Source organism: Hemicordylus capensis, chromosome 12 (genome assembly GCF_027244095.1).
Source record: "Hemicordylus capensis ecotype Gifberg chromosome 12, rHemCap1.1.pri, whole genome shotgun sequence".
Lineage (NCBI taxonomy): Eukaryota > Metazoa > Chordata > Lepidosauria > Squamata > Cordylidae > Hemicordylus > Hemicordylus capensis.
Window position 1 is genome coordinate 13,219,143 of NC_069668.1, and position 24,697 is coordinate 13,243,839.

Genomic DNA, 24,697 nt, shown 5'->3' on the forward strand with positions numbered 1-24,697 from the left:
GCTCAGGCCACGATAGCGACATCACACTCTGATCACAATCTCTCAGAACGGCAACACTGCCTTCCTTTTTGCTAAATAAAAAAGGGTATGCAAACACATCTGGTGAAACGATGGCTAATGGATCATCCCCTCTAACAGGGATTCCCAGATGTTGTTAACTACAACTCTCATGATCCCCAAGCAAAGGCTACTGAAGCGGGGATGCTGGGAATTGTAGTCAATGATGTCGGGGAATTCCTGTGAAAGGGAACACTGATCATGGTACTGCAACTCCAAGAGGAGAGCTGGGCTTGTGGTAGCCAGCATGACTTGTCCCCTTAGCTAAGCAGGGTCTCCCCTGGTGGCGCATGAATGGGAGACTACATGTGAGTGCTGTGAGATCTTCCCCTTAGGGGATGGGGCCGCTTTGGGAAGAGGATCTTCATCCTTGCATGCAGAAGGGTCCAAGTTCCTTCCCTGGCAGCTCCAAGATAGGGCTGAGAGAGACTCCTGCTTGCAATCCTGGAGAAGTCGCCGCTGCTGCCAGTCTGGGTAGACAATCCTGAGCTAGATGGACCAAGGGCCTGACTCGGTAGAGGGCCACTTCCTAGGCTCCAAAGAGCTTTGTGATCTTGCACTGAGGTGACAGCAAAGATAAGAAACAACTGTTTCTTTGTGTTAAAGGTGTTTTTAATAGCTTTAGCCTTTTACATTGTATTTGTTGCAATGTTTTCATCCTTTTATCTGTTGTTTTTACTGTTTTGTCGTGAACCTTAAATAAATAAACAATAAATGAATAAACCAACTTCTTTCATTGGGAAAACGCCACTGGAAGGCAAATATGTTCCAGGAAAGCGGTGGGGGGGGGGGAGAGAAGGTTAAATGAGGGATGAGGAAGAGTGGGAGGTGAGGACCCCGCCAGGCCCCTTGCAACACTCACACTCTAGGATGTCCCCTTCCCCCTCTAAAAGGCCTGGCGTCAGGTTTGCCACGAGCGTCCCAATCGGGCCCTTTCCCGCCCCTCCTGCGTTCCCCTCTGGAAGGAATGCCACGCGCACCCCCAGCTCCCCGCCAGGGAAGGGGAAGGAGCCACACGAATCTCAAGCCGCCGCGGTTTCTGCCTCCCAATGTGTGGCTGGGTGCCAGATTCCCTTGGACGGCAAGGGAGAGGGTGGAAGTGAAGGAAGCGGCCCTTTGGACCGGCCCCGCCTCTGCCAGCAGGGCAGCAGGATGGAGAAGAAACACCTGCCGTCCAGAATGCCCTTGGGGTCTAAGGGCCTGTGCAGTGGCCAGGGCCTGGGTGGGAGACCCATGGATGGCACCTTGGGGCAAAGGTCTGTAGCTCCGCGGAAGAGCACCTGAAATATGGGTCAGGAAATGTCACTCAGGATTGTCTGCACCGACTGGCAGCAGCTCTCCATGGTTGCAGGCAGGAGTCTTTCCGGGAGAGGCTGCCAGGGATTGAGCCTGAGACCTGCTGCATGCCAAGTGGATGCTCTGCCACTGAGCTACGGCCCTTCCAGTGGGCCTTGCTCACAGGCACTGGTGCACAGGACCTCAGCCCCGCTGAAGTTTTTGCACGCTTCCAGAATTTCAGCCCCATTGTTTAAAATTCAATGTGCATTTCCTGCACCAACACCAGCCTTTGATGACCTAACTCTCTCCTTTCTGCCTCTTAGGGACATAGGAAGCTGCCATACGCTGAGTCAGAGCATTGGTCTATGTCGCTCAGTCTAGTCTTCACAGACTGGCAGCAGCAGCTCCTCCCAGGTCGCAGGCAGGAGTCTCTCTCAGCCCTCTCTTGGAGATGCTGCCAGGGAGGGAACTTGGGACCTCAGAAGCTCTTCCCAGAGCGGCTCCTTCCCCTCAGGGGAATATCTTGCAGGGCTCACACATGGAGTCTCTCATTCACATGCAACCAGGGTGGATCCTGCTTAGCTAAGGAGACAAGTCCTTAGAGGACAGCTGGTCTTGTGGTAGCTATCATGATTTGTCCCCTTAGCTAAGCAGGGTCCACCCTGGTTGCACATGAAAGGGAAACTAGAAGTGTGTGAGCACTGCAAGATATTTCCCTCAGGGGATAATGGGGCCGCTCTGGGAAGAGCATCTACAGGTTCCAAGTTCCCTCCCTGGCAGCATTTCCAAGAAAAGGCTGGGAGAGACTCCTGCCTGCAACCTGGGAGAAGCCGCTGCCAGTCAGGGTAGACAATCCTGAGCTCGATGGACCACAGGTCTGGCTCAGCAGGCAGCAGCTTCTTATATTCCTTCATAAATAAATCAGGGGATGGGGCCCTGCTTTGAATGCAGAAGGCCCCAGGTTCAACCCCTGGCAGCATTTCCAAGTAGGGCTGGGAAAAGCTCCCGCCTGCAACCTTGGGAGAAGCTGTTGCCCATCTGCATAGGCAATACTAAGCTAGATGGACTCAGGGTGATTTATTTCTTTAAAAATATGTATGACCTGCTCCCCCAGTACCTACTGCTTGGGGCAGCTCACAAAATCAGTCAAAACCAACCAACCAACCAACACACACACAAACACCCCATAAAATTAATGGAATCTGAAGCCAAGGCAGGATTGCCTTGCTGCTGTGAGCCTCCTGCTGAAGGATTTCAAAGGGGGATTCCTGCAGAAATGCAGAAAAGAGCTCCCCCTCTCTCGGCTGCATTTGCAGGCAGGCTGAGTCCTCGGGTTTTATCTTAAAAACCAGAACTTGGTCTGCTGAGCCTGCTTCCGTGCCGAGCACGGCCATGCCGGGGAAACCTCTGGGGCCCAACTGTTGCCAGGCAAACCTCAGCGCCCGCGGGAGAAGGGGCCAGGCTACAGCTCCTCCCTCGATGAAGCCTCCATGTCCAGGGGCAGCATCCCTGAAGGCCAGGGGCTGGGGGGCAGAGATCAGAGGAAGCTCTTGCCCTGCTGCCCAGGCTCTGTGAGAAATAAGATGGGCACCAGCACCGAAAAAGGACGAGAGAGAGAGAGAGAGAGAGAGAAGCTCATCCTCTCTGTCGCTAAGGAAACTCTGCAGAGCAGCCAAAGTCAAACCCACAGCGCACACACAGATCTCTCCGACTGCGGCTCCTTTTATAGCTAAAAAATAAGATCTCTTATCTCTCTTATTATCTCTTATAGCTAAAAAATAAGATCTCTCCGACTGCGGCTCCTTTTATCTAGCTAGCACCTCTCTCTGCTGGAGCAGGGAGGCAGAAGCGGCAAGGTGGAGGCGCAGGTGAGTCTGCTCCCTGCAGCATACCGAGGCTGAAAGGCAGGAGAGGCGCGCACACACACACACACACTCACTGCTGTTTTTTCTCCTGGCCTCTGCAGTCCAGCAGGAGGGCATGGGGAGGGCTAGGAAAGCGGGGGGGGGTGTCTGTGACTGAGCCCCCTCCCAACCACCACCTGCCCCCTCCGCCTCTGGAAGCGCAGGCTTCCTCAATTCCACCAGCGGCAAGAATGCCCCACTGCCCACCCACGAGGGCCCCCTCCTCTTCCCCTTGCCCCCCAGGAGGGCACTCACAGGCTTGCCGAGGGGGATTCCTCTGCATCAACAGGAGCGCCGTCTTCGGCCAAGCCCCGGGAGCGGCAGCAGCGGCATGTGGAAGCCAGGCGGAGGAGAGTGCAGAGCTGCTCCTCCAGCGGACCACATCTCAGCGGCCGAGAGGGCTGCTCGAGGAATGATTCACAGGCGGAAGCTGGAGAGGGGTTTTGGCATGCGGTGCGCGCACGCACAAGGCGGCTAGCCCACTGCTTTGCTTGCTGCCGGGCTGGGAGACATCCAACCTGACAGCTCACCTGGACCCGAGATGGGCTGGGAGGGAGACGGCACAGGAGAAGAGACAAGGCCCACCCCCAGAAGCCTTTCAGGGCACACACAGGCTGTGGACACACGTGCAGATCTGAACGCACGTCCACTCAAGACCTGTGTGTGTGTGTGCCAGAGGCGGGGGGGGGGGAGCACAGAGCTGGTATCCCTGCCCATGGGGTGCCCCCCTCCCTTTCCTTTGGGGGACATCTTGCCCCCTGGCAATCTGCCGCCGGAGGGGACCACCGTGCCGCACGGAAGGGCTGCCCTGCGTACCACTATTTGCAGCTTACGGTATTGACCCGAACACAAAACGACTCTGGATTGAAGACCAGCTCCTTAAAATAGCAGAGGTTAAACACAGCGGATCCCCTTGTTTGCCCCAGGACTCTGAATTTAAGAGGACCCCCGGATTTAGACTCATTCTGCACTTCCTCTCTGCAGCCTGCACTGGAGAGGATCCAGACCCGGGGGCCCTTGCAGGGGCAACGCAGGCACAGCCGTTCCCACAACACCACGGACGCGGGCACAGAGCTCTGCATGCATGGACAAGGGCGTGTCTGGACAGGCTGCTCTTGGCATCCCTTCGCAGAGAAAGCGCCACAGTGGGCAGCGAGCCCTAGGTTCAACCCCGGGTGTGAGGACCTCAAAGCAGGGCTAGGAAAGAAGACCCCCTCCCAGCCTCCCAGCCAAACTACATGCAAGGCAGTCTGCCCTCGAACTGGGATTCCCAGCTGTGGTGGACTACAACTCCCAGGAGCCCCCGCTGCAATGGCTTTGGCTTGCAGATTCTGGGAGTTGTGGAATCCCTATGAGAGGGGATGCTGATGCAAGGTCGAAAGAGCTGTTGATTTGTTTTTCACATCTGTATCCCGCTCCTCCTCCAAGGAGCTCAGGGAAGCATCCCTTGCTATTCTGACCATCACAACGACCCTGTGAGGCAGGCCAAGCAGGGAGAGAAGTGACAGGCCCGAAGTGGTGCCCCTGTGAGGCTCCTGGCTGAGTGGGGTTTGGAGCCACTCCAGTCTTAAATCCGACATCCCAACTCAGGGCGGCGAACCCGAGGCTGTCCAGTTGCTGCTGGACTACAACTCCCATCTTCCCCAGCCACTGTTGAAACTGGGGATGATGGGATGGGGAGCACAGCAGAGAGCCTCGAGCTGGCCACCTCTGCTCCAGTCACTCTTTCCCCTTAGTTGTCTTCCCCAGAAATCAGCAGGACCCCCAAACGCAAAGGGGACACGTCTGCTCCCTCCTGTCCCCCGAGAGCAAGGGGTTCGGTCCATCCTGCCACGCCACTTGCAACCCGCCCTGCATCCTACATTTGCCAGCTCCGTGCTGGAAGGAGAGCAAAGAGGAGGCTTCCGCTCTAGACAGCTGTGCACAATTATGTGGCGGCCGTCTATAAACGGCACAGCCTCTCCCGAGCTGGGCGGAGAGCCTGCTGGGAAGTGCTACCCTGTACACGCTGGCAAGCCAGGCTGCTCGCTAGACCAGCCAGAGGTCGGGGTTAGCTTCTGCACCCGATCTTGGCCAGTCAAACTTGGGGAAGTGCAGAGCTGGTCCATAAAGGGCATTCCACACTCCCAGGGCTACAGAAAAAAAGAATGGGGTGTGTGTATTAGGTGCAGAATTCAGCTTCCTGGGAATTTCAGCTCTGGTGTTTTAAAAACCAAAGCCACAAGTTGCTAGTCCTTGTGGTTGCACAGAAGAAGGAGCTCAGACAATTCCTGGTGAAATCCCCAAAGATAAGGGGGTTGCTAAGTGGCACAGCAGGGAAATGATTGACTAACAAGCAGAAGCTTACTGGTTCGAATCCCCGCTGGTCTGTTTCCCAGACTATGGGAAACATCTATATTGGGCAGCAGCGCTATAGGAAGATGCTGAAAGGCATCATCTCAGACTGCGCAGGAGGCGGCAGTGGTCAACCCCTCCTGGATTCTACCAAAGACAACCCCAGGGCTCTGTGGGCGCCAAGAGTCGAGACCAACTCGACAGCACACTTTACCTTTACCTTTAAGTAAGTGATCCAGTGAACACGCTAGCGGCCAACTCCTCTCCCTGACTAGCAGAAGGAGGGTCAGGAAAGTCGTGCACATCCGCGTTTTTTTGCACACTTCGTAGAAATAATGGAATCCAGAATTGCTTGGTCCACTCACCACCATTATTATTACTGGGCAGCACCCAGATGGCTTAATCGTGACGAAGCACCACTGAAACCTAGGAGACAAGTTAGTCACGACTAGCAAACTCTGCTAAAGTCAATGAGCCTTAGTCCCGACAAACTTATCAACAACAGTTGCAGCGGGCGGGGTGGGGGGAGGAAAACATCCCAAGTGTTGCCAACACAGACAGCCAAGGAACACCGATTTCCAGACGCAAGGCAACTTCTGGCCTCTTGGTTGTGTTTCCAAGCTGACGTGTTGCGATTCTGGAGGCAGAAGAGTTTTCCACGCAGCCCCTTGAAGCTCCCCAAGAGGAAGAGAGTGCTTTTGGCAAACGAGAAAGAAGCGGTTGAGAAACCAATGAGAAACAGAACCCGCTCGTTTCCTCTTTGTAGGGCACATTGGCTGCTAACGGCTTACGTGTTGGGGGGAAAACTACCCTTGCAGCTTCTGTTGGGACTTCTGGCTTAGCCCTTCCCTTTCAACACCCACTTAGTAGGAATGCTGGAAGCTGCCATATACTGAGTCAGATCCTTGGACCCACGAGTTCAGTATTGCCTTCACTGACTGGCAGCGGCTTGCCAGGATTTCAGGCAAAAGTCTTTCCCAGCTGTACTTGGCAAGGCTGCCAGGGATCAAACCTGGGACCTTCTGCATGCAAAGCAGATGCTTAACCATTGAACTACGGCCTCATGCCCTAAGACAGGGGTGTCAAGCTGAGGCCCTCCAGTTGTTGCTGGCCTGCAACTCCCATCATCCCTGGCTACTGGCCATGGTGACTGGGGATGATGGGAGTTGCAGGCCAACAACAGCTGGAGGGCCACAGTTTGACATCCCCGCCCTACGGGGAATATCTGACATCAGCCAGCGCTCACATGTAATCACCCATTCAAATGCAAACCTGGGCAGACCCTGCTTAGCAAAGGGGACAACTCACACTCACACACTAAGACCAATGCTCCATGCTTAAAGAAAGAAGTAATACGCAAAGAGGACCTCTGAGCACATGCCGAGTGCCTTTCCACCCTCAGCAAGCCACTGGACCGTACCCAGACATTTAGAATTCGGGAGCAGGGCACATCTCTACTGACTGGGATCTAATGCAAACCTGAGCTCTGACTTCCAAGACAACAACAACAACAACAACAGCCACCCCCATGCACTGCTCCCACCTCCCTCAACGATGGAGAAGAGGATCCAAACCCATTTTCAAGTTCCTTGCTCACTTCCTGGGGGTTCTGACCACTTCTGCATTGCGGACAGGCGTCCTCGGAGAGATCAGCACCACCGTGGGAGAGCGTGTGGGGCTGGCTTCCTGGCATTTCACTTTGCTGCTGGCCCTGCAGCTTCGTGCTGATTGTTTAAACCACTTCCCCACCTCTAGCCACCCCCAACCCCACAAGGCTGGGGGTTCCCACAGCTGGGTTCCCTGGGTCTGGGGATGATGGGAGTTGTAGTCCAACAGCAGCTGAGGATGATGGGAGCTGCAGTTCCAGGCAGGAGCTGGGGAGGCGAGCTTGAGAGTCCCTGAGCTATGGGGAGTGAGTGGGAAACGTTGGCTGCATGGCTTGGCAAGAAGTAGAATGCTTCCAGTTTGGCCAGACCGGCATAAGTAACGACTGTACTCGGAGTCCTGGCCTTTTGCCCTTGCTTGGTCAACCAGCAGTGCCTCATAGGAACATCGGAAGTCTGCCTTCTACTGAGTCAGACCCCTGGTCCATCTAGCTCAGGACTGTTGACACTGACCGGCAGCGGCTCTCCACGGTTCCCGTCAGGAGCCTCTCCCAGCCCTACCTGGAGACGCTGCCAGGGACAGAACCTGGGGCCTTCTGTCGGCACAGCAGAAGCTCTGCCACGGAGCCATGGCCCCATCCAAGAAGGGGAATGCTGTATAGCGTTCCCGTGTAGTCTCCCATCCAAATGCAAACCAAGGTAGACCTTGCTTAGCCAAGGGAACAAGTCATACTTGCTACCACGAGACCAGCTCTCCTCCTCCAGCCTGAACCTAAGAACAGAGAGCCCGGCTGGATCAGACCCAAGGCTGCCCACCCAGTCCAGCATCCCGTTTCTCACAGTGGCCCACCAGATGCCCCTGAGAAGCCCACATGCCCTCTCTCCTGCCATTGGCAATCAGAGGTATCCGGGTCAGTCAAGGCTCTGGTAGTGTTGTTCAGCAACTTCGCTGGATAACAGTCACCTGCGGCAGACGTGGGTCCCCCAACATGGCTGGACGACAACTCATTCGGACATTGGAAGCTTCTTTATACCAAGTCAGGCCTTCGGTCCATCTAGCTCAGGACTGCCTACACTGATGGGCAGCAGCTCTCCTAAGCAGGAAACGGCAGTGCTCTCATGGCATCACCCATCCTTGACATCACACAGCTATCACTGAGCACCACCAACTCTTGTGGCTGGAAGGAAAAACCAAGGAAGAGCCAGTCAGAACGGCCACCGCACGGAAGCGCAGAAGTAGAAAATTCCACAGGCAGCTGCCCGCTGGGGTAAGAGTAACACAGCGCTTCTCTGCTCAAGTCCGACTAAAATTGTCAAGCTGCCAGCTTGTTCTCCCGGTTCTCATTTGCTGAACTGCTGATGCCTCTAAATTGGAAGCGCCAGCATGGAGAACAGGACGCTTGGGTGGGTGGAAGGTGGGAAGAGCAGAGGGGGAAAATGACCCAAGGGCATTCAAAAGAATGTAAGAGGAACCCCAGGAGAACGGAGAAGCACCTCGTGGGCTGACAAATGGAAACTGTTATGCAAGAGGTCATAAGAAAGTACATGACGGATCCAGAAAATACAAACCTGACTGTTCAGGATTGGACAAAAGGCAGAATCCACCCTGTAGTGGCAATACATGATTATTTTTGTGAGGCACACACACACACACACACACACACACAACTGTGAGAGAGTGTATCTCCAGATAGATAGATAGATAGATAGATAGATAGATAGATAGAAAGAAAGAAAGAAAGCTGGTCTTGTGGTAAAAGGTAAAGTGTGCCATCAAGTAGATTTCAACTCCTGGAGCCCACAGAGCCCTGTGGTTGTCTTGGGTAGAATACAGGAGGGATTGACCCTTGCCGTCTCCTCCCGCCCAGTACAAGGTGATGCCTTTCAGCATCTTCCTATATCACTGCTGACCGTAATCGGTGTTTCCCATAGTCTGGGAAACAGACCAGCAAGGATTCGAATTGGCAACCTTTCCTTTCCTTTATTAAGACTTACCTCTGCTCCTGGCCCTTTAATTGGCCTTTTCAAATCAGCTCCTTGCCCTTTCAATCAGTCCTTGCAGAGCTATGGCGTTTTAATTAGTTTATTTGCATAGCCACAGCACCCTCCAATCAGCCCCAGATACTCTTTCCTGAAACAGAGGAGCGGGGGAGATTAATTGCCGGTGTCCTCTTTGCCGCCAGAGCAAGTGCCCATTAATTAAGACATTTTTAAAATGCAATTATTAATTTTTAAAAATCAGGACTGCAATAGTGCTGCTGCGTAGGGTCCTTTTCCCTGGAGATGCCAGAAATCAAAGCTGGGACCTTGGGCATGCAGAGCCGGCCTCCTGCTACTAAGCGAGGGGTCCTCCCCAATATCCGTTTTAATCCTCACACAGCACTAGCCCCAGATAATAACCTCCCTCCTTGCCTACTCTGAGCCTGGAAGGTTCCTCTGGGCCAAACCGTCAATCCCGCTCCTTGCAAAGCACTTGCACGCGCTTTAATAAAAATTAACAGCGAATTATCTCTGCCACAGCGCCCTGCATGCTGCAGTCATTTGTGGGAGATCAGCGTTTGTCTCCCAGCAAGGAGCCCTGTTCCTGCAGTTGCCATAGTGATGGATATTTAAAGAGACTGGGGTTGAAGGGGGAATCATTCTTCAGCACAGGATAGAGCAGTGGATAGGAGAACACCATGGGATATCCTCACTTCGTTCCCCTTCTGCCCCCTACCAATTCAGAGCTTGCATTTTTGCAGAAAGTTGCCGCAGCGTAGCCATGCCTGGCCAGATTACATGGTACAGTATTCCAGTCGACAACCAGTGGAACATCCGGCTGTGTTTTTGACACACGGAACACGGCACCACAGTACTGGGCAGAACATCCAAAGGTGCCTCACATCAAGTCTACAGGCCAGGGTCCCACTTTGGCCTCCAGATAGTGTTGGACTACAACTCCCATCATCCCCTACCCACAACGATAATGGTTGATTATGGGAGTCAACATTCGGAGGCCCAATTTCGAGAGGCCCTGGATTAATCCGTTTGAAGCAGACTAGCAGAGTACCTCTGATTAACTAAACACATTTTATTGTTTAAATGGAAGTACAAAAACTGCAGGTACCATGCCATTCAGAAGAGACATTCACTCCTACTCCTCATATACTCTTCCAAGGTGACACCTATCTATCTATCTATCTATCTATTTATTTATTTATACATTTTATATTCCATTCTTCCTCCAAGGAGCCCAGAGTGGAGTACTGCTTACTTAGGTTTCTCTTCACAACAACCCTGAGAAGTAGGCTAGGCTGAGAGAGAAGTGACTGGCCCAGAGTCACCCAGCAAGTAGCATGGCTGAGTGGGGATTTGAACTCGGGTCTCCCCGGTCCTAGTCCAGCACTCTAACCACTACACCACACTGGTGTATATGGCATGCATATACACACATGCATCATCCAAAAACAAGAAAACTGTGCTTTACTTCCAGTAAAGTACCAGTACCACTTCCAGTACCAGTTTAGCCCTGTGCAAATTGATTCAGCGTGAATTTATTCAAACCCAGCACAGTGGGATTTACTTCCAAGTATATACAGAAGATAGGCAGCTACCTGATACTGAGTCAGACCATTGGTCCATCTAGCACAATGAACCAAGGACCTCCTGCCAGCAAAGCAGAGATTCTTCTACTGAGCTACAGCCCCCTCCCCTAAGAGGAATATCTTACAGCACTCACATGCAGTCACCCATCTAAACACAAACCAAGACAGACCTTGCTTAGCAAAGGTGACAATTCATGCTCACAACCACAAAAAGATATAGGCTTGTGCTGTTAAGCACTGTTATCCTAGTTTCTCAGTTACAGACTAGCACAGAATACTTGCTTTATTATCATCGTAATTAAATATAAGAGAGGATAGCCCAGCTTAGTACCAAGATCCCAGAAAGGCCCCTGAACCACAAAGATCCAGGCTGCCCTGCAGCCCCCTGAGCCAGAGCCCCCAGCCGAGCGTCCAAGCCCTGCCCTGGGGTGGGGGAGCCTCCAGCCAGGCTGCGCCTCCCCTTGGCCCCCCTCACCTGCAGCCTCCTCACCTGTCCTTCCCAAGGATGCTCGGCGAGGTCCATCGCAAATTCTCGCCGGCAATGCCGCCGAGGAGCTCCAGCAGGGGGCCCCGCGCGCAGGTCGAGGACGGCTCCCGCTTCTAGAGGACTACACGCCCCATCAGGCCCAGGCGCCGCCGCCCCTGCCGAGGCATGCCGGGAACTGCAGTCCCGCGGCCTTCCATCCTGGGCGAGGGAGAACCGCTGGGCGAGCGCGGTGCAGCCCGGGAAGCGGCGATGGGCCACGCGCGTCGCCTGCCCGCCTCTGGACTCCGCCTCCCAGAAGCCTCAGCGGCAGCCGCTGCATTGCAAGTGCCTGCCTCGGCAGCGAAAGGCATGATGGGAGTTGCGGTCTCGGGGTTCTGAGGGGAAAAGAAGACGACTACCACATTCCTGAGGCCCGCGATGGCAGCCACGACAGGCAGGCCCGAAGAGGTTGAGGAGGCCCCCGGGCTGGCCCCGGCGCTCCAGTACAGCCTGCTCCTGGAGTACTTGGTGGGCGAGAAGCGCGGGCCCAGACAGGCGCGGGCCTTCGACCCGGCGGCCCTCGGCGGCTTCCCGGCGCCGGCCAAGAGCCCCGAGCAGAAGATGGTCGAGCGGGCCATGGAGAGCTGCGGCTTCAAGGCGGCGCTGGCCTGCGTCGGGGGTAGGTGGTCGCCTGCTGTGGTGGCAAAGCCCCCCCCACTGCGGACTGCGCGTGCGCGGCCTTCCTGCAGAGGCTGGACTACGGCTCCCAGCATCTCTGGCGGGTGGCCGCTAAGGCTGATGGGAGCTGTCGTCCAAAAGCAGCGGGAACCATCTCTGACAGCTTTTTAAAAGTCTTTAAAGACGCATCTGTTTATCCCGGCTTTAAATTAATATTGTTTTAATGGTTTTAATGCTATTTTAAAATATTGTTTTGAAATTTTTAAATGGTATCATTTTAAACTTTTTGTTTTAACTAATGCTTTACTTCCTGTTTGTATTTTGTTGTAAACCGCCTGGAGAACGCAAGTTTTAGGCGGTATAAAAATATGTTAAATACATTTTAATAATCTTCATATGTTGTTCACCTCTCACAGCTTTTAAAAAGGCACTGAAGACCTATTGATTTACCCAGGCTTGAGAAGTAAATAAAAATAAAATATTTATATTGTTCACTCTTCTGTATTTTAATTATGCATTGTGTTAATTTCTGAGATCATCTGTTCCTTTTTGGTATTTTAATAATATATGATAATTTTGACAAATGAATATTTATTATTTATTTTAAAATGTTTATGCCCCGCCCCTCCAGTACACTACTGCTTGGGGCAGCTCTCAAGAATAAAATAGATGCGGTGTAAAAATAAAAGTGGCAGAACTAATCAAATGAAGTCAGCAAGTTAAAAAGTCAGGCTGAAACCACAATCGGAATTAAGTCTCAAGTTAAGTTATTTTGAAAGCTAAAAATTGAGGATTATTTTTTAAAATTTATTTTTAAAAATAAAGTAAACATGTCCCTAATCCCCCTTTCAAGTGAATGGAGAAATAGGGTGCAAATTGGCAAGCATGAGTTGTTTGGTGTTCAAAATAGTCTTAAATTCAGAGCCCTGCTCTTTTAAAAAAATATAGCCTGCATTTAACCAGTTTTTAAAGACGGTTTGTCTTAAAATCAGAACCACCTCGAGTGTTGAATTTGGTGAGGGTGTCTATAAGCAAAATGGGAACAGAGTGAGCTGCCTTCTGCTGAGTCAGACTCTTGGTCCGGCTAGCTCGGTATTGCCAACACTGACTGGCAGCGGCTTCTCCAAGGTTGCAGGCAAGAATCTTGGCCATCCCTGGCTATATATGCTGCCAGGGGATTGAACCTGAGACTTTCTGCAGGAAAAGCTCATGCTCTCCCACTGAGCTACGGTCCTAGCCCTATCCCCTAAAAGTGTAGCTGAGGATGTCAGAATTGGAGCAGGGGATTAGAGCAGGGGATTAGGGCAGGCGATAGGCAGCCGGGGATTGGGGGATGGAGAAGCCTTGAGAAGCCAACTAGGGTAGCGACTGGGAGCTGGTTGCAGTGACGAGGACTCTTCTGGCTTCTCTTGACCTGCCAGGGTTCGTGTTGGGTGGCGCCTTTGGCGTGTTCACAGCCGGCATCGATACCAACGTGGGATTTGATCCCAAGGATCCATACCGCACCCCGACAGCCAGAGAGGTCTTGAAAGACATGGGCCAGAGAGGAATGTCCTACGCCAAGAACTTTGCCATAGTGGGCGCCATATTTTCCTGCACCGAGTGCCTGGTGGAGTCTGTGAGTAGCTCTCTTCTTTGGACGGGCGGCTTCCTTGTGTGGGTTCTCCTTTGCCTGGGGACGGGGCTGACCAGGGGCAGCTGCCCCCCTCCTTCCATGCACTTTGGAATCGAGGGAACACGCTCCAAACAGACCAGAAAGGAGGGTGGATCCAGTCTCCCTTCACCTGAAGCCGCTGGCTTGACCGAGGTCCCCTCCGTACATCTGTCAGAGCAGATGCTGCGTGCAAGGTCACTGTGGCCAGTCTTTCAGTTCTTTTTCTTCCACAGTACCGAGGAAAATCGGACTGGAAGAACAGCGTCATGAGTGGGTGCATTACTGGAGGCGCCATTGGCTTCCGAGGTAAGTGGAGTGCCATTTGAGCAATCCCTGGGCCCACTTGGGCTCTGAGCAGGACCTGATGTGGCAGGCAGACTCCGCTGTTCTGATAGTCCAGTAGTAACATCTCATGGGAGTAGACCACCAGTTCAATTGGCGGGAGGGGCCTTCCGACAGGAAAGGTTCCCCATGACTCGGGTTCCAAAGACCAGCTGTTTTCCAAACATTGTATTTACCCAACTAGATGGCAACTCTGAACTTGAGATGAGCCCCCTTAAAAAACAAAAATACAGGTTACCTGTATTGACCCCCAAAGAAAGAAGACTCTGAATTTAAGATGACCCCCCATTTCTAACATCAAAGAACTTGGGGGGAAATTAGTCTTCGATTCAGATAAACCCAAGATTACCTACCCTCACAAAATCCTGTTTGTTAAAACCCTTTAACGAACAAAGCCCCAGGGCAACTACGGAGAGCTTCTCCCAAGTGGCCAGCAAACGAGCTGGTGGCAACGACAAAGGACCTTCTCCTGATGGTCTCAGAAGGCGACAGCGTTCCCGGCGGAGAAGGCGACAGCGTTCCCGGCGGAGAAGGCGCTCTCGTCAGTGCCCTGGGCCTGAGCATTTCAGGGCTTTATGGGTGATAACCAGCATTTTGCATGTTGCCTGGAACCAGAGCAGTAGCCACTGGGGTCATGATCTGGCCTCTTGGGGGCGGGGGGGGGTTGCTGCTGCTCAGCGGCAGCCATACTATGCATGGGTTGTGATGGGCAAGCTGTCTTTCGAGGTTTCTCTGCCATGACGTTCTCCAGAACAGTCTGAATCCCGCTGCCTTCATCTAGGAGCTCAGGTTCAGGACTACGTCTTGGGCTGAATTTGCAGTATTTGAGTCTGAGAGGGTGTTGGCCTGAAAGGTCTGCTTCCTAGCCTAAACCCAGAGCGCTGATCTTCCCTAAGAGCATTAAACACTTTCCTACTAAGCTTGTTGTGCTTGGCTTAAACGTGGCGGGGGGCGGCTCAGTCACATTACAAGCTGGGCGAAGAACTCTTTCTTTTGCCTTGCAGCTGGCTTGAAAGCGGGGGTCCTCGGCTGCGGGGGCTTCGCCGCCTTCTCTGCAGCGATTGACTATTACTTACGGTAGCAGCCAGAGCCAACGAGGACGGCCTTTTCTGGGTGTCAGCAGCCCGGGACAGTAGGAACCACTACCTTCTGTCTACCTGGGAAGCTGGTGTTGAGGGAGTGTTGTGCTCTGGAAGGTGGATATGCCAAGGCCGGCCATCTCTGGAGCGGCGTAACCGACGTGAACTCCAAGGATGCTGCAGATTCTCTCCATGGCCCTGCTTAAGGGTCTCGGTGCGGCTCCTGTCCCATCATCTGAATACTCCCTGCAAACTCAAGATTGTTTCCTTACCAAGTAGAGCATGAGACGAATGGAAAGATTGGGTTATCTCGGACCTTGTTATGGATCTCGATTCCTAATAAAACCGGAACGGTGTTGTCAAAGGCAGACGGAAGTACCTTTTGGCTACTGTTGCTAGATCTTAAATCGAGCCTCGATGGCTTAAGTGAATGGGGAGTGATTTCTACCGCTACTGGTGATGCTGAGTGGAACCTCCCTCCTCCGAAGCAGTATACCCCTGAATATCAAGCCGTGTCCAGCTGACATGAGGTAGAGCACAGATAGCTCAGGAGCCATCTGCTTATCGATCTAAGCCAGGCAGCAACGGAGGTAGAAAGAAAATCTCCTCCTCCAACCCGGGGGAAATACAACCCGTTTGCTTTCAGGCTGATCTGAAAAGGGTTCAAGGACCCGCACCTGGTCTTGGCATTCCCATGGCAACGGTAATTGTTGCCTAGGAGAATTATTGCTGTTCCTAAGTGGAATAATTAAGCTCTCCGCCCCCGCTTCATTATCTTTTTCCTTTCCACGAACCCTCAAGTAACGTATTGCCCTGCAGCATTTGAGTCTGGGGGCACGCGCACACGCGCGTGTGTGTGTGTGCAATCTCATACTGCTGTAGTAGCGGGAAGCCCCATTTGTGTGTCTCCACCCCATAATAAGCAGGGTCTGATGGGAGTTGTGGGGAGCCCAAGGCTGCCCTCCTCCTGAAAAAAGGGGCCGTGTCTTCATGTGGTGTTGCTGGAGCCGCTGGTTGGTTGTGCTCAGGCCAGTCTCCCAGCTACAAACACAGGCCAGCCAGGAGGTCATTTGTGCAGACGTTGGGGCTTTGCATTTTATTAACCTTTTCTTTTCTTTTTTTAAATCGTCTCCTCACATGGTTTACATCCATTTAAAGTTTGTCATCTACAGGGGAAAAAACAAAAACAAACCTGCAACAAGACACAACCAAATATATATATATATATATATATATTTATATATGTTCTTAAAACAAGTCAAAATACTAATCAACAGTTCCCTAGTCTACCTGTTGCGCCAGGAGCCCCAGTCTCGGAAAAACCCAAACCCAGAGAAGAAGGGCCTTATGCTGGTGTTGGAGTCAGACGCTTGGAGCCGGGGTCGGTCTGGCTGACACAGCCTCCACGGCAAGGACTCGGGTTGCGACAGGCACACGGGTGCAGACCGACAGAAGATCTGCCGTGCAGTGGGGCAAGCCACCTGGTCCCTGAACCATAGCCGGTCGCTTTCCATACAGCCCCTGGGAGGCGCAGCCAAAGCCCCCTCGGACTCCAGGTTTGGCAGGAGGGCTGGGTGGGGAACGGGCGGGAGGTCCCAGGTTACTTGGGCCAGGGGGTGCCAGATGAGGTTGGACTCCCAGCTCCCATCATCCCCGTGGCCATCGTGGCAGGGGACGAGGGGAGTTGGGAGTCCGACAGCCAGGGACCCGAGTCTGTGAATCCCCGGCCTAAGCAACGTCACTGGCTTTGGGTTTGGCATTGGGGAGTGGGATCTTGACAGAAGACGGAGCTGCTTGAAGAAGCAGAAGCCGCCCTAGTGGGAAATCCCCCCCACCGCCGCCGCTGCCGCCCAGTCTCCGGGGGACTCCGGCCTGCAGAGAGAGCTCCGATTCTGCTCTGCGGAAAGAGAAGTGCTTCTGCTCCCAACCCAGAACCCAGCTGGAAGGAGGCACTGGCCCCGTTTGTGGGCTGCTCCATCCCTTCAGCTCCTGTCTGAGCAGGGCCCAGAGCCTGAGGACACCGACATAACCGCCCGCCCGCCCAGGGGTACTCTGGGGAGGACCGTGCTCCCTCCTCAGCCCAAGCCCTCTCGCAGACAGAAGCCGGGAAACCTGGGCGCACCTTTGAAGGGCTGAGAGGGCCCTGAACGCTCCCGGTTGGTCCCTGTAAGCCGTGCTGGGCAGCTAGCAGAGACAGTCACAGGGGAGCCCGCCTTGAAGGGCCGGGGAATGTGCCCCTTGCCTCCGTGGCACAGCCGGGCAGGAAAGGGCCACCTGCAGAGCAGCACGGCTGTGGTGTGGGCACGCACGCCACTGCCCGCCAGCCGTGTCCTTGCCCCGCTCGTCATCTTTGGGGCACTCTTGGGTGCCACAGCAGGGCCTCGCCTCCTTGTCCGGAGTGCGACTGAATTCGTCCCAGAAGAGGTCGCCTTAAATAAACAGGGAGCCGCTGGGGACGCTGCATGCACACACACACACACACACCCTCACACGGGCTGGGCCTCCCGCTGCCGCAAAACCACGTCCCGCTTTGCTGCCAGCGGGGTACCTTGGGGTCCTCTGGACATAACTGGACGCTGCGCTAGAAGAACAGGCAGGAGACGCGGAAAAGGGGACCAGGGGCAGGCGAGGGGAACCGAAAAGCCGCCTTCAAACCCACTGGGCCGGGCCCTTGGGGCCAGAGGCCAGCCAGTGGGGCGGGGCAGGGTGCAAAGGGCAGCCCCCGGGCCCACCATCAGCACAGCCAAGCAAAGCGGGGGGGGGAGCCCTTGGCGTCCTCTAAGCACCCGAAGCAGGGAGAGCCAAGCAAGCGCCACGCATGCAGGCCACGAGGGAGGAGAGGGCAAGTGCCATGGCAGGCGGCAAGGCCGGCGGGGAAAGGGAGGGAAACCCAGTCGGACCCGGAAGGAGTCGCGCCTGCAGCCCCACTCCTGGTCCGTCACCCGCGCTTCCCCACGGCCCCAGGGACTCCTGAACAGTGAAGGGCGAGAGACGTGGACGGCGGCGCAGCGAAGGGCACGGGGCTAGGAGGGGGCTTGTACAAAGTGGTCCGGGGGGCGCAGCCGGCGTACGGCCCGGGGCGGTGCGCTGTCCTCGGCGGGGGGGGTGGCCAGCATTCGCAGCCTGTCTGCACTGCACCCCTCCCGGCCCGGAAGACACGGGCACGCGCCGGATGCTGTCGAAGTGCAGGCTACACATCCGTGGAGATGTAGAGCGCGTTGCGTTTCAGCTCGGCATAGGAGAGAGGCGCGTGCTGCAGGTAGTAGAGGAGCACCTGGACCTGCAAGAGCCACGGAAGAGGACAGTCAGAGCCAGGATTCTCTCTCCCAGGGAGCTGCCTCCAGCCGGAGTCTAGCGAAGGGTTGCCTACACGGACTGGCAGCAGCTCTCCAAGGTTTCAGGCAGGAGTCTCTCCCGGCCCTACCTGGAGATGCTGTCGGGGACTGATCCTGCAAAGCAGCCCCATCCCCTAAGGGGAATATCGTACAGCAGTCACATGTAGTCTCCCATCCAAATCCAAACCAAGGTGGACCCTGCTTCACAAAGGGGGGAAATCATGCTCGCTACCACAAGACCATTGTAGAACTGGGAAAGGTGGAGAAGAGGGCAACCCAGAGGACCAGGGGCCTGGAGCGCCTTTCTTATGAGGCGAGGCTAAAGCATCTGTGGCTTTTTAGTTTAGAAAAAAGACGACTGCAGGGAGACATGAGAGAGGCCTATGAAATTATGCATGGAGTGAAGAAAGTGGAGAGAGAGATTCTTCTCCCTCTCACATCACACGAGAACCTGGGGTCATCCCATGACATTGATTGCCAGGAAATCTAGGACCAACAAACAGAAGTACATTTTCACACCACGCATCATCCACTTGTGGGATTCTCTGCCACGAGATGTGGTGACAGCCAACCACCTGGATGGCTTGAAGAGGGGTTTGGATCACTCCATGGAGGAGAGGTCTGTCATCGGCTACTAGTCGGATATATGGCCACCTCCAGCCTCAGAGGCAGGATGCCTCTGAGTACCAGTTGCTGGGGAGTAAGAGCAGGAGAGGGGGCCTGCCCTCAACACCTGCCTGTGGCTTCCAGCAGCATCTGGTGGGCCACTGTGTGAAGCAGGATGCTGGACTAGATGGGCCTCCCTGAGCCTGATCCAGCAGGGCTGTTCTTGTGTTCTTATGGTAAGAACCAGCTCTCATGCACACAGGACAGGACACCCAGTGCCTCAGCAGAGAGCATCCGAGGTTCTTCTACTGCAGGGGTTCTCAAACCTGGGTCCCCAGATGTTGGACTACAACTCCCATCATCCCCAGCTACTGTGATGAGGGATGGTGGGAGTCCAACACCCTCTGGGGACCCAAGGCTGGGAACTCCTGTTCTCGTGGACTCTTTGTGGGATGCAAAACGGTGCTTGGGTGAGGTGACCCCCTTCAGCGCCCTCTTGCCTGCCCCATACCTGCGCCATGACGTCGTGGGACCAGATGTCGGAGGCCAGGCTGAGGTGCCCTTTGCTCTCCACCTCGGAGGGCCTCAGCAATGTGGGGCCAAACACCGTGGCCAGGTTGTGCAGGGACATTTTGTTGACGGGCTCCTTCTCGGCCACCCTGGACGGCAGGGGGAGAGAGAGAGAGTCAAAGAGCCACGCCGTAAGGTTGCCAGGCCCTGGAGTTCTCCCTAGGACGATTTCTCGCCCCCCTTCTCCAGCCACCTGGCTCGCCCCGCCACCAGACACACGGCAGGGTCCTGGCGGAGGAAGCCTCCGGCTCCAGCGTGGCCAGGGTGGGCCCTGCCACATCTCCCACCCCCCGGCACACCTTTTCCGGAAGTGGCCGCAGGCCCCGCTGGGCTGCAGCCAGCCGCTCCCAGGGCAACCGGCCTCCAAATATTGCCATGTTAGGAGGCAGCTGTGCCGCGGCCCCTCCTCGCCCGGCCCACCGTGCAGGGCTTGACGGCTGTGCCGGGGAACAGATGTGGGAGCTGGCTGTGCCCTCCGAGCGGCACATGGGCTTCCCGCTCCGGCCCCACCGATGCCCCCGGCTGCGTTTGCTCCCCCCTCCCGCCGGCCCCTTCCAGCCTGGCTCTTCCCAAGCCAGCTGGGAGCCGGCCAGCAACACACGACTCCAAAGTTCCCCGGGGCGGGGTTTCAGCCAGCCCGCAGCTCCTGCCACCACTCCGTGGCCTCGGCACCAGACCGCGACCCGAGCCGGGAGCTGGGCAAACAGCAGCATCCCCGCAGCCTCCAATTTCTCCAACACCGGTGTTGGCTGTGCTGCGGAGGCAGCATTACAGCCCCCATCATCCCGGTCTCCTGGCCACCGCGGCTGGGGATGACGGGAGTTGTGACCCTGCCACAGCGGGCAGTTGGCTGAGGCTTACCGCTTCAAGTGTTCCAGCAGAAAGAGGAAGGTGATGAGGTTGGGGTCCGGAAGGGAGCGCAGAAGATGCATCATGCAGTTCTCCTTGGCCGATGGGTCAGACAGTGCTGGAGGTGGAAGGGCCATTGCGGGGGACACACACACACACACACCCCGGGTCAGAAAGGGCTTGCTCACGTCAACCCAAACCCAAACCCCACCACTGTTCCTGCAAGCCCCAGTTTGGTAGAGTGCTGGTCATCGGCTAAGAGATGGGTTCCCAGCTACAATGGGCGGAGGCTGGGGGTGATGGGAGTTGTAGTCCAACAACGTGCGGGCACACTCAAGGTTGAGAACCTCTGAACTCAAGGGAAGAGCTGGGCAGGTACTGGTTCAGTCTGTGTCTGGCCAGGGGACGAAGGCCACGTTGATGGGCTGGCCAAGGAAAGAGCCCAACCCTTGTGAATTTGGCCAAGGGGCACCTTTTGAAAGTGGCGATTCTCTTTAGTGAGCCGGGGGAGAGTAACTGGCCCTAATCCACCCCCAGCACAGCAGCCCTCCCGTGGCTGGGGCTGGTTATCTTATGTCTCTTCTTGGACTGTGAGCCCTTTGGGGACAGAGAGCCATCTTATTTATTCATTATTTCTCTGTGTAAACCGCCCTGAGCCATTTTTGGAAGATGATAGACGCCACCCAGAGGCTCTCCAGCACTGCCAGACTACAGCTCCCATCATCCAGCAATTGCAGCTGGGGATGATGGGCTTTGTAATCAACAACCTCTGAGAATCCCCGTTACAAGGTACACTGGTCCCAAGCTGTGATCCTGATGGCATGCGGGAGGAGAGGGCCTCCAAGTGTGCCCCACAGCTCCCCACAGACAGAGGGAAACGCTTACCAATACCCTCCATAAAAGCAGGATAAAGCCGGTCTGTGAGGAGGGGCTCCGGGAGCTCTCGGAAGTACAGCTTCAGGGTGCCTGCAATGGCGTTGATGTCCATGTCGCTCAGCATCATCAGGATGTCTTTGTTATCTGCAGCAAAGAGAAGGCGAGGCCAGGTTTTAAAAAGAAGAATGGAGGAAGGGAAGAACTGGGTCAAAAACAGGCCGGCCTAATCTAGCATTCTGACTTCAAAACCCAAAGAAATTGGTTACCACCCCCGGTGATAGTTTTTATTTATTATTATTTATTTTTTAAAAAAAAATGCTTAGGTTTATAGATTAATCACACAATTAAATTTCTCCTTCACTGTTTGGTGTTCGTTTGCCTTGTTGGTCAGGGACAGAATCAAGTGGGTTGGTTCATTCATTAAAAAAAAGAAAAGAAAAGAAAGAAAGAATTAGATCCCATTCAGAGAGGATCGGCCTGCCACTGGCGATGAGTTGCCACAGCTAGGCAGAAGAACCCCCATGTCCAAGAGCAGTATACCTCACCACACCAAATGCAAACCATTGGTCAGGATGTTTCCCCAGAATCGCTTGGCTGCTCCCCGTTGGAAACAGGGACCCTTGGCTACAATGCACCCTTCCCCTGCTCCAACCTCCCTCTTGGCTTCTAACAAGAGCGAGCAAGAGAGAGAAGTGGACACACAGGTCCCGGCCCCAAGAGCAGCAGCAGCAGCAGCGCAGAGCGGAACTCACTGGCGTCAAAGGCAACTTTCAGGGCCTGGATGTCAGTGGCCACCCCTGAGATGCGGTAGATGCCCACTTCGTCAATGCCCCGCTTCTCCACCTCTTCGACGCACTGGCGCACGATGTAGGGCACTTTGGATCGCTCGCGCCTGGCGGGCAGGAGGAGAAACAGGAGAGAGGCTGAGGAGGTGCTGCCTTGTGCCTGTCCCAAGAGAAGTGCCTGGGAAACCGTTTCGAGCTGGAAGCAGTGGGAGTGCTGCTGGGCCCCAGCACAGCCAGGATCCGGCCGCTCTTCTCCCCTTATCCCAGTCGGACTAGCTTGGTCATGGCTGTGTCAGGGGAGGGGAAGGCATTCTACACATGCACAGAGGCACGCCGTTTCCCCAGGTGAAATGTGCATGTCCCAGCACTGAAATGGGGTTCTGGGACCGAGCCCCAGCGCAGATTAAGCCCTGCTCCCGGCTTTGAGAAGGAAGGGTGAGGGGTAAGAGGAAGTCGCTCTCCTTCAAGGGTAGCCATCTTCAAATATCGGAAGGGCTGTCAGGCAGGAGGCGGCTTGTTCTGCAGAGCTAGCACCAGCAGGAGGAAATGGCAAGGGAGCCGGTTTAGGCTAGGTTTTCCTGGCTGCAGAAGCCGTTGGCCAGAGGAACAGCCTGCCTCATGCAGCGATGGGCTCTCCTTTGCTGGAGGTTTTCCAGCAGGAGCTGGGCGGCCATCTGTCAGGGATCCCGGAGCAGATTCCTGCCCAGAGCAGGGGGCTGGCCTAGAAGAACTCCAGGGGTCCCTTCTGGCTCTAACGTTCTCAAGGGAATTCTATTGCCAATATGCATTAGTGGCCCTCTTCCCCAACACCACTCGCTTCTCTCCCGGCTAAGTGCTCCAAAGGACCCGGTTCCAACTTACTTGGTGACCACGCTGATCTTGACACCAAAAACCCCTGTCTGCTTTTTCGACGGGGTCCTCTTGAGGCTCATGTCCCGACTTGTGAACTTCATGGAGAACTCCACTTTGATCTGAAGCAAGAAAGCCAAGGTCACACGGGGCAGCCCTCTTCCTGCCCCTCGCCGGCCCCCTTCCCTCCCGCTGGCCACACGGGGGCCGTGGGGTTCCAGACAGTGTTCCGTGGGTGCCCGGTGGCCGCTTCGCTAGGGCTCTTCAGTAAGAAGGCCACCCACCCCGACCAAGTTCCCTGGGAAGACTGAAGGGAGAGCCAATGCACGCAGGGGAAGGAATCGGCAGATGCCCCGCAGCCCCACACTCTCCTTACCCCATTCATCTCAATCACGTCCATGTGCCAGTTCTTCGTCTGTACCGTCTGGGGGTCCAGCTACAAGAGGAAAGGCGAGAGAGAATGAGACCCCAAACTTCAAGGGGGCAGAGCTCCACAGGAACACCCCAAAGAGCCCACGACAGCAAGGGGTTGGGGGGCAGGTCACATGAAGTTGTGTGCGGTGGTGAGGAAGTGTCCAGCGCCCCCCCCACACACACACACCAGTCTTCGGGAATGTATTTTCTATTGCCACAGAGGCATGGATGCCGAGAGGACAGATGCCCGATTCATGCAGCCAGGCGGGTCAGTTTTTACACAAGTCAAGGTTACACACACATCCACCCACACCCATTCGGGGCGCCGGGTACATCAATGGCATGGCCCTGCAGCTGATCTGCAGAAGCATCGGGAACATCAGAGCGCAAGCGTGTACTACATCCAAGGCGACACGCGGGCTGCAATTCTAAGGGAACTCAGTGCCGAATGTGTGGTGCTGGGCACAGAATTCCACTCCTGGAAAGTGGAAGCTTGGTTTTTGTGTTTGAAAGGTTCTAGTCCCTATGGAGGTGAAGATATAAACAGAAGCGTGTGGGCGATTGCAGCTGAAGTCGGAATAGAGGCTGAATGAAATTTCCAAAGATTAGAGGGAAAGTTTTCTGTCCTCCTTCCTCATACTGCTGCCAAGGAAATTATACAAACAACATGCCTATTCAATGATGCAAACTATGGTCTGCATCATTCGTATTGGTTGCAGAATTCATTGTTTCTCAGAGCAGCATTTCAACTTTTTTTAAAGGACAGAGTACACACATTCCTGTTTCTATTGACATTCTGTAGCTTCATGGTTAACCAAGGAAAATTGGTGGCGTCTTTCCCTGTCCACAGCTGGACTTGCCTTGGCCCCACTTGGAGGCCAGCAGTTGGGAACAAGCGCTGATCCTGTCCTAGCAACACCTTCTGGGAACAGGCACGCAGGGGAAGGAGCATCGGGGCGGGGGGGGTCACACAGAGTGAGGTGCAGGTGGTTGCCTGTAACCTTGGAGAGCTGCTGCCAGTCAGTGTCAATATTCCTGCACTAGATTGTCCAAGGCTCTGACTTGACAGGAGGCAGCTTCCAATGGGCCTAGGATGTTCTTGGACTACAATTCCCATCATCCCCGGCCTCAATGGCTGAAGGCGGGGAACCTTTGCTCTGGGGCCCTGCTGCTTTTTCCTTCTCGCTTGCCTCCGATCCAGAGTTTTTTCAGGACTTGAGCTGTGCCTGTTCGACATGCTGCTGCCACATGAGGCTCGCAGATCCAGACCTCCGCGCTGTGCCGGTTCCTCCAGGGCGCCCAGAATCTTGGGAGAAGCAGATACTTCAGAGGGGAGATCTTGCTGCTGCCTGCTGAGAAGAGGCCGCAGCCCCCTCCCTTCCGCTTCACAGCAGGCGCCAGATGCCACAGAGGCGCCCTGGCTCCCCCACCGG

General features: G+C 54.9%; 3 protein-coding genes across 15 annotated transcripts in view; 1 reads left to right on the forward strand and 2 right to left on the reverse strand.

Moving 5' to 3' along the window:
- Nucleotides 1-11,442, reverse strand: part of LOC128336120 (cytospin-B-like) — a 77,338-nt gene extending 65,896 nt beyond the window's left edge. For 3 of the 9 annotated variants that reach the window (XR_008311837.1, XR_008311836.1, XM_053275292.1), the window contains exon 1: nt 11,237-11,442. Coding sequence is in view for 5 of the 9 variants with exons in the window: in XM_053275292.1 (XP_053131267.1) it covers nt 11,237-11,284 (48 nt within the window). In the remaining 4 variants the exon portion in view is untranslated. Of the gene's footprint in view, nt 1-3,494; nt 3,725-8,141; nt 8,356-9,172; nt 9,309-11,236 lie in introns of those variants that run through there. The other 6 variants (XM_053275299.1, XM_053275296.1, XM_053275293.1 and 3 more) reach the window with 5 other exon arrangements.
- Nucleotides 11,443-11,533: 91 nt separating this feature from the next.
- LOC128336122 (mitochondrial import inner membrane translocase subunit Tim22-like) lies at nt 11,534-15,348 on the forward strand. The gene is made up of 4 exons (XM_053275307.1): nt 11,534-11,906; nt 13,327-13,523; nt 13,793-13,865; nt 14,906-15,348. The coding sequence occupies exons 1-4, from the start codon at nt 11,666-11,668 to the stop codon at nt 14,980-14,982; spliced, it is 588 nt and encodes a 195-aa protein (XP_053131282.1). The 5' UTR covers nt 11,534-11,665; the 3' UTR covers nt 14,983-15,348.
- A 698-nt stretch (nt 15,349-16,046) lies between these two features.
- Nucleotides 16,047-24,697, reverse strand: part of LOC128336121 (active breakpoint cluster region-related protein) — a 57,112-nt gene continuing 48,461 nt past the window's right edge. For all 5 annotated transcript variants that reach the window (XM_053275301.1, XM_053275302.1, XM_053275303.1 and 2 more), the window contains 7 exons: nt 23,227-23,286; nt 22,863-22,972; nt 21,969-22,108; nt 21,226-21,360; nt 20,353-20,458; nt 19,433-19,580; nt 16,047-18,260 (listed from right to left, as the gene is read on the reverse strand). In XM_053275301.1, coding sequence (XP_053131276.1) covers nt 18,171-18,260; nt 19,433-19,580; nt 20,353-20,458; nt 21,226-21,360; nt 21,969-22,108; nt 22,863-22,972; nt 23,227-23,286 — 789 coding nt within the window. In that variant the 3' untranslated portion in view covers nt 16,047-18,170. The remainder of the gene's footprint in view (nt 18,261-19,432; nt 19,581-20,352; nt 20,459-21,225; nt 21,361-21,968; nt 22,109-22,862; nt 22,973-23,226; nt 23,287-24,697) is intronic.

What these genes read in the sequence shown, in the direction of transcription:
- LOC128336122 (XM_053275307.1), top strand. Translation starts at nt 11,666, where the DNA reads ATGGCAGCCACGACAGGCAGGCCCGAAGAGGTTGAGGAGGCCCCCGGG. An exon ending in GGCGCTGGCCTGCGTCGGGG is followed by an intron (nt 11,907 to 13,326) that starts GTAGGTGGTCGC and finishes TTGACCTGCCAG; the next exon opens with GGTTCGTGTTGGGTGGCGCC. An exon ending in CCGAGTGCCTGGTGGAGTCT is followed by an intron (nt 13,524 to 13,792) that starts GTGAGTAGCTCT and finishes TTTCTTCCACAG; the next exon opens with TACCGAGGAAAATCGGACTG.